Source organism: Elephantulus edwardii, unplaced genomic scaffold (assembly GCF_000299155.1).
Source record: "Elephantulus edwardii isolate Elephantulus edwardi_28Jun2011 unplaced genomic scaffold, EleEdw1.0 scaffold00089, whole genome shotgun sequence".
Classification (NCBI taxonomy): Eukaryota; Metazoa; Chordata; class Mammalia; order Macroscelidea; family Macroscelididae; genus Elephantulus; species Elephantulus edwardii.
The window spans coordinates 11141160-11153930 of NW_006399839.1; the positions used below are offsets into that span (position 1 = coordinate 11141160).

The 12771-nt window shown below is 50.9% G+C and overlaps 1 protein-coding gene across 1 annotated transcript in view; it reads right to left on the reverse strand.

Annotated features, from left to right (window-relative positions):
- The window catches only part of MN1 (meningioma (disrupted in balanced translocation) 1), a 51422-nt gene that overhangs the window by 36266 nt on the left and 2385 nt on the right, over positions 1–12771 (reverse strand). The window contains exon 2 of the mRNA XM_006890470.1: positions 11344–12771. This exon is cut by the window's right edge and continues 29 nt beyond it. Within this exon, the coding sequence (XP_006890532.1) occupies positions 11344–12771 (1428 nt within the window). The remainder of the gene's footprint in view (positions 1–11343) is intronic.

Below are 12771 nucleotides of genomic sequence, written 5' to 3' on the forward strand. Positions count from 1 at the left end.
CACACACACACACACACACACACACACACACAGAGACACATGCTACCATCAGACAAGGAAAGACTAAAATTCCGGCTAGGAAAACAAACTATTTTTAAACATTAAGGCAAACAAGCTCTCGTAATACAGCCATCTTCACATTAAAACTGGATTTCTCTCCATCTGAAAGACAAGAACAATACCTCTAAAACAAAAAGGAGTCAGGCATTGTGGCCTACCCCATGTTTGGCCGTCCGTGGACACACAGACTAGGCCCCGGGCGACCGTGCCACGTTGGTCATTCGGCCACATCCTCCCCCAGGAGGCCTGCCTGCCTGCCTCACAAACTTCAAAATGCAACACTTGTTTTCCAAAAAAGTGAAGAGAGAGAGAAAAAAGAAGAAAAGAAAAAAATCTTCTCCCTCTCTCTTCCGTTCCCAAAATAACTGCTAATACCAAATGTTGGGGAGTTGGATTAGCTCATTAAGAAAAAGAGGGGGCTGTGCTTGGCCCCGAGTTGGGGACTGGCTGCAAGTTCCTCCTTTCAAACCAGGGGTCCAGAAATGTCCTAATTCCAGCTGGCACAGGTAACAGGTGTGCCCCTTCCACGGCCCGCTTCTGGAAGATTTAGTGGCCTGGCCTGGTGTGTTGTAATTACCGGAAACGACTTGGGTTTTAAGGGTTAGATAAAGACCCTCTCCAAATTGAAGGCCAGACACCAATACCCATTAGACTTTTAACGGCCCACATAAAAAAGAAATTGTAGCCCCATTTCTCCGCACGCCTCTTTCCTCAGTACTTCAGCTTCCTTTCGGCCTGGCACAGGCCATGCGGTCCCCAGACCCAGCTTCTAGAAGCAAACAAGGCTGGGGGGCTCTGGGCTCAGGGGGCTCCAAAGCTGCCAGGGACAAAGCCTGCTTGTCCAGTAATTATGTGAGGTGGGGTTTTACCCCGTAGTGTGGAATCAGGAAGATGAGAGGCTGTGAGGAGGGAAACAGAGAGGAATAGGGGTGGCAGTGGGACCAGGCTAACAGGCCAGAGCTGACAGAACAGGTGTGCCATTGAGACTTGAGGCCAAATTGGGGGGCCATTCAGTCTTGTTCATTTTTTCCAGGTTTCAAGGTTTCCACGAACTTTTTTCTTCCTTCTGTGGAAGTCAATCCATGCGTTTCTCCCAAAGTTAGAGCCTCCCCTTTCTTGCCACTGCCAGTCGTCAGGACGGTATTCCCAAGAGGTTTGCAGCTCCCCCAGCCCTCCTCGCTGCACCAGTGTGGGGAGGCCGCACCCCCACATCCAAGTTCAGCTCTCAGGCACTTGAGAACGAATGCTTAGAAACTTCCAGAAGTCCCACCATGAAGGTTTCAGAAGCAAACCTGGGGTAGTGTTCAGCCAGGCCCGAGGCTCCGGGAAGCTGAGTGTGCAAAATGAGAGGGCTTAGCCCCTTCCTCCCTGACAAGTGGCAGAAAGGGCCACCCCATCTCTCTCTCTCCTCTGAGGCCTGCGTTAGACCCTGAGTTTGTAGATTCTCACACACACACACACACACACACACACACACGCGTGTGCACCCTGTCCCAGCCCAAGCAAACCACCTCCCAGCGCACAGAGCAAAAAATGCAATGCTCCTTAACCAGCCCGACCCCCAAAGAGTGAAATGAACCCGTAAATGAATCGTGTATCCCACAGGGGGTCTAACAGGATTACACATTCGGTAAAACCTGACCACCTCGCAATCAATAAACTACTGCTGAAAAACAGAAAGGGGCCCAAACTTTGTTTAAGCTTCATAGGGAGAAAAAAAATTTTTTTTTCCCTTCCATTCGTCTCAGGTCTCTGTATAACGTGCCTGTGTTTGTATATGTATGTCTACGCACGTGTGTGTGTGTGTGTGTGTGTGTGTGTGTGTGTGTGTGTGTGTTCGCACAAGCCCACAAAAACCAAGCCACGCTGCAAACCCAGACAATTTAGAAATAGTCACGGCATAAGGATCATTAAATTGCTCCTGTTTGGGGTAGGAGGGGCAGGGAAACAAAGGTCAATTTTGGTCCACAGCGTCTTTTGCCTCAAAGTCTAAACCAGCAGCAAAGGATTTGTTCTCAGCAGATGCAAATGGTCCATTTGGTTTTTTGCTAATTAAGTTTCACTAGGAGCAAGTTCAGGGCTCCTGATGAAGCCAGGCTGCAGTCCCAAAGACATATGGTTCGAATCCACCAGCTGCTCCGTGGGAGAGGCAATCGCCTCCCGTGTGATTAAATTGCTTCTGAAAACCCACTGGAGGGTCAGCTATGGGTCAGTTCCAACTCAGATCCCATGTGGGAGTACACAACAACAACAACAACAACAACAACAACAAAACAGGAGCAAGTTCGGGGATCCTAATGGGGAGAAGCAGCTAAGCTCTTCAGTTCCCTTCCACACCTGGTTTCTCTCACGTCCGGGAATCTTGTCTTGCTCACACGTTACTGACTTTGGTTCCCTTTCTGCCTACCATTCAAGAAAAATAAAAAAAGGGGGAGAGAAAAAAAATCTGAGACTGTGTGTGGGAGGCACTGATCACAGCCGTGGGGCCTGCTTGCCATGTCTGTAAAAATTCACCATCATCTCCCAAAGTGGGGGAAGGGGTCCTTGAGAAGATTACCTCGCACGGGGTCACAGGGTAAAGGTCACTCCCTTTCCCACTCCCAGCACCCCTCTCGCAGAAAAAGACAGAGGCCCTCCCACAGGCTACGAGCTTGCTATGTGGCCTGGACCCACTCAAGTCTCTGGCTGGGGCTTCAAGTGCCTTGTACCTATGGTGGCTACTAAGCAGGCCCAGGGGACAAATTCTTCACCCCTCTGTCACAAGACAAGTCCTTCACCCCTCCGTCCCCTGTGTATCTGTGGGCATCTGAGAGACCAAGAACTTTCTGTTCTTGATTATGGCTCCTAAGCGATTCACTCACCCCCAGCCCCATCCAGAGGTGCAATGACTTCCACATTTATAAATTCTTTTCCACTCTGTAACCCCAAGTCAGTAAATAACTGCTTATCTCATTTGAACATGCCTCTCCCCGGCTCTCCATCCATCCCCTTAACACCTCCCTCCAAAAAAAAACACATCTCCCCAATCTCCTTACAACTTCCCTCACTGGGGGTGTTTCTCTTCCTGCCTCCCAGCTCCCAGAAAGGTAGGAAAGGATGTTAGAATTTTCTAGGACTTTTTCAAACAGCCCACATGGCGAGGTTAGAACTCGCTGGCTTCTCCATTAAACCCTCCATCAGCCCTCACTTTCCAAGCCAACCTGGCCACCGGGGATTTCAAAGCAAGCTGGGTTTTCTGCCCACTTTCCCCCACCCCTCTTTTAGTGGCAGGAAGGTCCCTCTAAAATTTTGGTGGTTTTTTTTCCCTCCCCGGTGGTCATTGCCAATCATCCTACAATACTTGTGTTCTGTGATTCAAGGGCGTCTGGAAATACCGCCTTACAACGGCTAAGAAGGGTCATATTTTTTTGACACTTCACCCTGCCCTGAACAAGCAGCTAGTGATATGCATGTGTGTGTGTGTGTGTGTGTGTGTGTGTGTGTGTGTGTGTGAGCGCGTGCATGTGTGTGCGCGTGGGCATGTGTGGTGGGGGTCACTCCATTGACTACCACCTCACGTTCCCTGAGCTCCCAACAAGAACCAGCCAAGCCACCTGTCACCCTCCCTTCCAAGGCAACACCACACAAAACCTGGCACCATCAGAACAGCTCTGGGGACCGGGTCACGCTGGTAAAAATTTCTGCCCCTGCCTTTCAAAATCAAATGACATCCTGGTGCCCGAAGATGCTTCAAACATGATGATGAGCTAGTAAGAAGGGAAGAGAATTTTAAGTCCTCAGACTCGAAGGCCACCTAGGCTTCACAAAAGAGGGTGTTTGGAAAAGGGGGCACCAGGACGTAATGTCCCTGTCAAGTTGTGACAAAGACATTTTGATTCTGAGCAACTAAGGGGGCCGTTTTGAGAGACCTGCTTCCCTGTGGAGCCATCTTCGAAGCACCCACCTTCCCCAAGTCCTTGGCCAGTGGCGAGCCCCAGCTAGGCCTTCATTAACGAATATTGCTGATCCCTTCACTCAGTTTCCAGCAAAGGTCACCTCACCCAAGCCACAGGCCCCACAGCTGAGGCAGATGGTAACCAGGAAGCCAGAGGCCCCTGGCAGAACGAGAACCCCAAGGTCAGACATTCCTGAGGAGATTTTCCTCTGAGAGGCCCTGAAGATGGAGACTTGAGGGAAACGGCCATCTAAGTTTGCTGGATCCCTGAGTTTTAAATGCCAAACAGACCCACATTTCTCTCACAATCGTACTGCTTAGTACTAAAGTGTTGGTTGAGCCTCGCTGTTGGACAGGCCTGTTCCGTGTAAGATATTCCTTCTGGGACATTCAGAGAGAGCCAGCTTGTTACTCTGACTGCGCTAAGCTCTCCAAACGGTTCAATTCAATTGCCTTATGTTTAAAGGGCATTTGGGTCCCGTCGATGCCGTATAAATTGTGAAAGGAGACACACACGGCCGCTATAAAGTTCTCTGAGCCAAGCTTCGCAAGCAAACGGGGCTTACGAAAACCTACCAGCTTCTTCTGCCAAGAAAGAACTCAAAAACCGGGGATGCTGTGATTACCATGGACCCCCAACTCAGCAGTACTTGGGGGTGGGAGTGAATATAACTTCATCAGGGCCCAAACACACAGTAAATGACCACCCAAAATAGGATCCTTGAATTTCAAGTGGCCAGAAGACTGGTGGAATCAATTTCTCAAAAGAAAATTACGAGATGTTGGGAATAAGATTCTGAGATATTCAAGGCTGACCAAACAAAGGGGTCTCCCTGGAGTCATACCCCAAAAGTTCCTCCGCAGCTGAAGTTAACTTCATTCTCTGCTCTTTCTTGCTAGTCACAAAGTAAGTTTGGAATGATCCCCTCTGAAGCACCATCCACAGACAGCTTCTCGCTAACACCCTGCAGAGATTTCAGGGCAAAGCCACCAGCATGGCCACTCTAGGTACATGGCTACTCTTGGCAGGAGGTGTCCAGAGGAGGACTGGACTGGAGAGCCTTGGTGCTAGGTATTCCACGGAGCAAACCCGGCTAGGCTTCCAGGAGCATCTCTCCTCCTCAGGGGGCCCCATCCCCAGCTTCTTGGGGCCTGTGTGGTACTGAGGGTAGATAAGCTGTTATGCAACAGGACAGAGGGAGGCCACGCAGCCAGGATGCCTGTGACGAATTTGAAAGCCCAGCTTCATCTCCTCCATATCATTTGTACCAAATGATTACAATAAAGGGAGAGGGATTCTTTTTTTCCCCCTCCCCTCTCCTGTAAATAAGAAGCAGCCTCTGCACTCCCACCCAGAAGGGCAAAAGGAAAGGCTTATTCAGGGATTGCACCCCGGGTTCCAAACGGATCTTAGTTGGACTGGGCTAGAGGGACACCTGCCCTGCACGCTCCCACACAAGACACAGCTACTGAAATAGCAACCCCCACCTCCCCTCCAATCAGAGTCACCGGAGGGCCGAGGAGCTTCAAAATTCTCCCTCTATTTTTAGGACCCAAGCTCAGCGAGGCCTTTCCAAAATCAGAACCTGTCCGCTAAGGCCATCAAGACTGAAGGTTCAGCTCCTTTCCCGCTTGCCCTCAGATGCAGTGAAAGGCAAACCGCAGGAATCACTCATTATTTCATGGAAATATTCTAGGCCGTCCATATGTTTACGTGTGTGTGCTGGGGTGTGGAGAGAGGCTTCGAAATATGCACAGGATCTGTGGGCTGGTTTCTCCGCAATGGAGTGCCACAGAGACCCAGCACCCACCCCTTGCAAGCCACCCCAGGCCACTTGGTGCTGCTGCCATATATGGAGACGATGAGGAAGCTTGCAGGCTGTCCCCTCTCCTCCTCAGTCCTGTCTGTCTATTTGTCTATCTGCACATCCCGCCACCAGCAATCAAATCCCACACTCCGAACTGTCCACCCGAGACGCACCTAAAAATAGGTACCAGCTCCAATGCAAATGCTTCCACCACAAGGCCAAATCCTGACTTGAGTCAGAAGGATGAAGTTGAGCGATTCTGGCCAAGCCACTCTGAAGATTTGGGGGTGAGGGGCAAGCAAGACAGGCAGCAAGAGAAGGATAGATGGTGCACCCCACATGTTATAGGGGCTCCAGTTCACCCAAACCCACCGTCACCCAAGGCGTTGTCTGTTGAGACGTATTGTCACAGGCGGCCGCCTGTCCCCACACAATCCCCTGCCACTTGACCCTACAACATAAAGCCACAGGCTTTTCATCTCAGAAATTGACCAAACAGTAGTAAATACAGACTAACTTACTAGAAACATTGATCTCACTAAACACTTTTCAGCAAAGAGGATCATTCTCTGCTTTATGGAGAGAAATAGATTACAAGTGATTTTTTTGCCAAATTTCCTAGCATCGAGGGCATTAAAAAGCATCTATAAAACCCCAAAGATACCATCAAGTTGGTCCTCAAACGGCAGTGTGAGGGGTCCTCTTCTGATCTCTCCCCACGCTATCGTACTGTTTATTAAAGGTGTATGTTTTCTAACTACAGAGGGTATCAAATTATGCAAGTCATTTTTTCCGTCCCCATTAAGATTCGTAGTGAACATTTAAATACCTGTCAGGCAAACAAAATCCTATCAGGAGTGCATTGCTAGAAAGAGACATTAGATGAACTAAATCTCACGAACTTTTTTTTTCCTAGAAAACTCCATAAAATGGAAGTATATTTCTACAATCTCATTCTTGGCTGAAGGGACTCTACTAGACATCTAAATTAATTTCTATTAAAGTAAGCAATCGTTGAGGAAGGAAAGCCCTTCACTCTCTAAAAAAAAATAATAATAATGTCTAGATGCATACATAGGAATATAGACATATGTTTTCCCTATAAGAAGGCCACGGTTCTTTAAAAATCAAAACAGCCAGCAAAATCCAGAGATAGAAATCGTGACACATCCAACCCCGCTAAATTGCAACCCCCTGAAAACATTCCTGTCCTTTATTAATATTTAGGAGAAATGTATAATTGTAGATGTGTGCAGGGTTGGGGTTTAATGCGGGGAGGCGGGCAAAGAAGACAGTTTTATTACGGCCATGAAATATTAAACAAGCACCAAAGAACAGTAGTTGTATGTCCCGGACTTGCCAGGGAGTAGGCAGGCCCCAATGTCAGCCACACAAAGAGGTCCTATCTGTTTACTTTACCCCTGATTAACACCTGCGAAGTTTTGGGTTACATCTTCTGGAGGCAAGTAGATAAGTAGGCATGCATCCCTGTGCATGGCAATTTCTCCTCTGGGAAAAACAGACCCTGGCCTTCCCTAAACAAGTGTGAGAGAGCCTGGAATATTCTCTCCAGGGAGGAAGAAGGCGACTCAAGGAAATCAGGGCTTAGCTCTGAGGCCAGGACCCCTCTCCGTGGCCCCCAAGCCCAACATCTCCAAGCAATGCAAACGTTCAATTCAGCCCCCTCTCCGCCTAGAAATTCTCCACCCAGCTTCCTGGGGTCCGACTAGAAGGAAGCAAGAAAGCATGAAATTCCAAAAATTTCACCCACATCACTGTAAAAATATCAGACTCCCTAAAAGGGTAAGATTGCAGGCAGAGCGAGATCTAATCCCATGTCAGGGTGCGTGGAGAGAGGGGGAGGAAAAAGAGCAAGCATTTTGAGACTGCTCTGAATTCAAAGATGCGGAACAACGCAGAGAAGTTTGGCGGGGATCAACTTAATACACAATGAGGTGCATTCCACTTGGGGAAACTGTTAGGGGGCTGGAGGAGCTGAGAAACATACTCTTTCAGACTTAGTATCCATTATCTACAATTATCACTGTCCCTCTAGCTGTTTTGAGGTCTCTCCACAGACTTTCAAAGTTACAAAGCTAGGTGACCGGCTTTCCCAATTATTTTTAAATTCATGGAATCCTTACTGATTTAATAGATGCCTGAATAGGCCTAAACTCAGGCTCATGTGTGTATGTGTGTGTTTGTGAGGGGCGGGAGGTCCTTACTGTGCATAACCCCCATACCAACTTTGTGCAAACACAACCCGCTGACCCCCAGATTTGATAAGAGTTTCATAATCTAAAAGTTGTCTAGTGGGTCTAAGAAGTCAAAGGGGGGGGTGAAATTTCAAAAAGTCGCTTCATTGTTCAAAAGATAGTCATCACTGGGGATTCTGGTCTAGACTGACCCGGGGTGCAACTTGCTAGTCAAATTCTCTCCTGTGCAAAGGGCATCTAATGATCACAATGCAATTGGGGCCAGTCCCAGGGCCTTGCCACTTCACCCTGTGCAGTTCTAAAAGGCACATCCTCTCCCTCCAATCCCAGGCTGGATCATTTGGTTAAATACCGACAACTATTTTGTCATCGGAGCGAAGAATTTCAGAACCGGTGTTAATATTTAATCACATTAGTGCTGGCGTGTTTTACGGCGTGACAAAATAAAATATCATTACCCGCCTGGGCTGAGAGGGAGAGAGGTAGTAGGTAGTAGAAGGGGGTGAGAGGGAAGTGCCTGCCTGTTGTTATTGGACCCTGGAATAGGTATATCCCCAAGTCTGTGGACACGCTGGGACTGTGAGTATCGGTTCAAAGAAAAGCAGAATGTTTTGTAAATTTTTTTTAAATAAAAAAAGAACACAAAACACCCAAATCTTCAAAATCTTGCAACTCAATTTCAGAGCAGTATGCTTGATTCTGATTTTTAGCCAGGGGACTCCGGGGCCAGGAGAAGGCTCTGTGTACCTATTTATACGTCGTATGCAGATGGAACTGCAGGGTGTTATCATAATGAAAAGTTTAATCATCCTTATTTACTGCCAGGGAGGGAGCAGGCGGCATCCGCGTACCTTATAAAGCCTTAACCAGCAGCCACAGGGTTGCCTCGTCTGCAAGTGACCTCAATTCTGGGCTTTATCTAGGAAACCGCTCTTCCCACATCACAGAGCAGAAAACAAAGGAGGTCAAGTGGGTGTCCCAGCCTCCCCTCCTAAGGCGGCCTGGCCCCTCCACCCTTCCCTAAAGGAAGTCCCTGGCCTCCCCCTGTGCGCCTGGCTTCCATGGGAAATCAACCCTAACGTGGCTGGCATCTGTTCCCCAAATTATATTTCATCATCTGCCTGTGATAATGAAACAAACCAAACAAAACATTTCTTTAATGACATTTCTTCATTCACAGCCTGTCCCTGTCTCTCTCTCTCTATCTCTCCCCCCCCACCCCCAGTCCCCAGTACAGGAAAGAAGATCTGAACTGGTAAGAGAGCGAGAGAGACACCTTTTTTCTCTCAAATCCCATCATGCACACCCCTACCCCTCTCCACCTAGTCTACTAATAACTAAGGCCCTTTGAAAGACCCTAATGCAAACAAATGCTCTTGTTTTTTTTCTTTCATTTCTCAAATCGAGTTGGTTTGTTTTTAACTTTTCTCCCTCCACCAAGGCCAAGAGATTCTTAATTATTTGGGGTCGGGGGCCAGAGAGGAGTTGGGGGGCAGTCACCAGGCCAAGCCAGGTAGAAGTGACAGGGGCTAAGATTTGTGCTAACCAGCTATCGATCCGAGCAGGATGGTGATGTTGTATACAAGAAAATAAAAGAGATGGGGGGGGGGGCAAGATGCTGTGTCCAAATCCATTTAAAGAGGACAGGAGGGGGTGGATAGAGAAGAAGCTGAGGGTCCCAAACTAACCAATTTATGGCCTTGCCTGAGAGAAGCTGGGAGAATGCTGATGCTGGCTTGGGTGTCCGCTGTGCATGCTAAACACCAGCTTCAAATGAGAGAGAGAGAGAGCGTGCGCGTCCCGGGGCTGGGCAGTAACCGCAAACAAAGAGAAAAACAGTGGGGCCGTATTCATGAATTAGGAAACCAATGCTGGGACCCTGGAAGGATGGAGCCTAGAGAAGCTGGAGTTCTGAGCCATCCAACTCCTGCCTCACACCTTCTCTCTCTCTCTATCTCTATCTGCCCCCTACCTCCTCCACACCCCCAACCTCTCTTCATCACTCTCTTCCAAAACCTGCTTTCACCTCAAATCCAGGGTCAAGAGATGGCAGGACGTGGGGAGGGCTTGGAACACTGAGGCAGAGGAGAAAAGAACTCTAAGAGGAGGATCAGGGGACCCATTTCTTGAAAGCCTGGGTTAAAGTACCAGGCAGCCACTGGGGGCTCTCAGCAAATTCTGCCTGGTGAAACCAAGGAATTAACAACTAGGGCTTCTAAGAAAAAGGGCAGAAAAGAGTGGGGAGGGGAAATGTTACCTAATTCTAATTTAAAAAGGCATTTACTGGTGTTGTGTTTTAAAAAACAACAAGTCATGCTAACAGGAAGGGTGCCTTCCCTTTACTAACTCACCCAGCTCCTCCCACCTCAAAGGCCTCCAGGCCTGGTGGGAGGGGGGATGCTTAGAATGCAAACGAGGGCTGAAAGTGGACATCTGTCACCAAAGCCAGGCGAGATATTGACAAACGCGAGCCTTTGTGTCTTCAGAAATATGTATCCATATCACACTTCTACAAATGGTACCATGACTGCACAGGCTGGACCTTGGTAAGCAGAAGCCTTCCAGGGTCACCAGCACCCCCTAACCTGGTTCCTCAGTGTCATGCAGAACTACTACTCCCGCAAAAGGCTGACTCCCTCCCACCACTCAGCCAGGTCTCCAGTGTTTCAATGAACCTCTAATCATTATGAAGAGACAAAACAGCTATTCATTAGCAACCAAAGTCAAATTAGGCAGGCCCTCTGACTGATGCTCATAGAGACCTACCTGGTCTAATTTTTTTAAAAAATTATTGTTATAATTATTATTATTTCCTCTTCCTCAAAATGCTCAGTACCTAGGGCTCAAACAGAGTGTTGGCTAACCACGAAAGGGGGGGGGGAATAACCCAACTTCCCAGGTGGCCTTACCAGAAGTACGGAGGGGAGAGGGCACCCAATTTAAAAAGTGGTTGGAAGTAGGGTGTGCAACATAAGAGGCCTAGCATTCTGAGAGGGGCAGCACCACTAACTCAGCTGAAACTCTTGGGGTGGGACAGCTGTAAGTAGCTCTGAATGACCACCCCCCTCGTTCTTCTCCAGCACTAACGTTTAAGTTCTACCTGACAGCACTCCAGGGAAAGTGGGAGGAAGGCTCCTAGGCGACTCAGTTAAAAAGGGGTGTAACCAAGAAAGAGGAGTTGGGAACTTAGAGCCCCCTCCCCCCAGTGCCCTCTTAACTCCCAGGGGACTCGCCCCTCCAGGGCTTTCAAACAGAAGCAAAAGGCTGGGGTGGGGACAGGCAGGTCACTGGCCAGGTGAGAAGGGGCACGCGCGCGCATGTCTACCTTCTTTGCCATTGGGCGTCTGGGCTTTGGCCTTCTCCCAGGGCACCAGGGTCTTGTCGTCCGCGCCGTCCACCAGAGCCTTGTCAGTGGGCATGTACCAGGTGGCGCTGTGCTCCGCCATCAGCGAGTCCAGGTCGATGGTGCTCATGGCGCTCTTGACGGCTTCGGAGCAGCAGCTGCCCAGCTCGCTGTCGGCGTTCTGCGCGCCCGGCGCCCCGACGGCGGCGCGCTCGCCCTTCTTGGCGCCCTTCAGTCCCAGCGGCTGGTCCTCAGAGATGCTGAACTGCTGTCTCTGCAGCTGGATCTGCGCCTGGAGGATCTCCAGCGGGTGGATCTCATCGGGGGGCGGGACTCCGCTGCTGCTCGTTGGGGTCCGGACCTGCTCCAGGCCCGGCGTACCCGGGTGGCCCGCGCCCCCGCCGTAGCTGTCGGGGGTCGAGGTAGAGGTAGACAGGATGCCCAGGCCTAGCGGGGGCGGGGGCGCCTTGGGTCCGTGCTCCCCGGTGCCCACTCCGCGGTGTGGGAGTTTGGGCGAGCCGGTTACCAGGGGACTCCTGCCCGCTTTGGCCAGGGCCGAGGGGTTGTCAGAGCTGGAGGACACTTCGTCCTCATTGGCGTAGCTCGTGCTCACCTCGTCCGAGGCGAACTCGCTCACGTGCGGGGAACTACCATCCGACTTGGCCCCGCCGTCCAGGGACACCATGAGGTCCTGCTGGTCCCCCAGGAGCAAGTCGGCACCCTTCCCCCATGATGGCGATGTAAGCGCCTTCTCGTGGGGCGTAGGTGCCCCACGCGCCTCGCCCGCGGAGCCTCCCCCGGCCGCGCCGCTGGCCTGCTGTTGCCCCGGGCTCACCCCCGGCCCGCCCCCACTGTCTGGTGCCGCCGAATACTTGTCGAAGAAGGTCCCTGGGCTCACGTGACCACTGTCCCTTTTTCTGCGGCCCCGGCCCCGGCCGCTGCCCCCAGGGACAGGCTTGCCATCGTTTCCCGACGTGGATTCCAGGGTGTAGTTGGGAGACAGGCTGGTGCCGTCCCCCGGGGCGGGTGGATTGGGAGGCCCTGAGGTCTTAGAGCCACTACAACTTGTCCCCGACGGGCCCCCAGGCCCTGGAACCCCAGGGGCGGTCCCTCCCGGGAAGTAATCCGAGCCGGGATTGCCAGCCACGGCCGCGCCATCGGTCTCATTCTGGCTCAATTTCCTCTTGCCCTCGGGCGGGTTCTTCTTGTTGAAGGTCACGTTGAGGTTGGGGGCTCCCAGGCTGGCGATCATGTTCTGGCAGGCGGTGGAGAGCGCAGCCAGGCAGCTCTGGCCGAACAGGTTGTCCTTGGAGCTGGGCTTGTTGAAGGAGCCCAGCGAGAGAGCGCCCAGCTTGCTGGCCGAGGCGCGCTGGCTGGGCTGGAAGTCGGGCTGCGGCGGGTAGGCGCCCC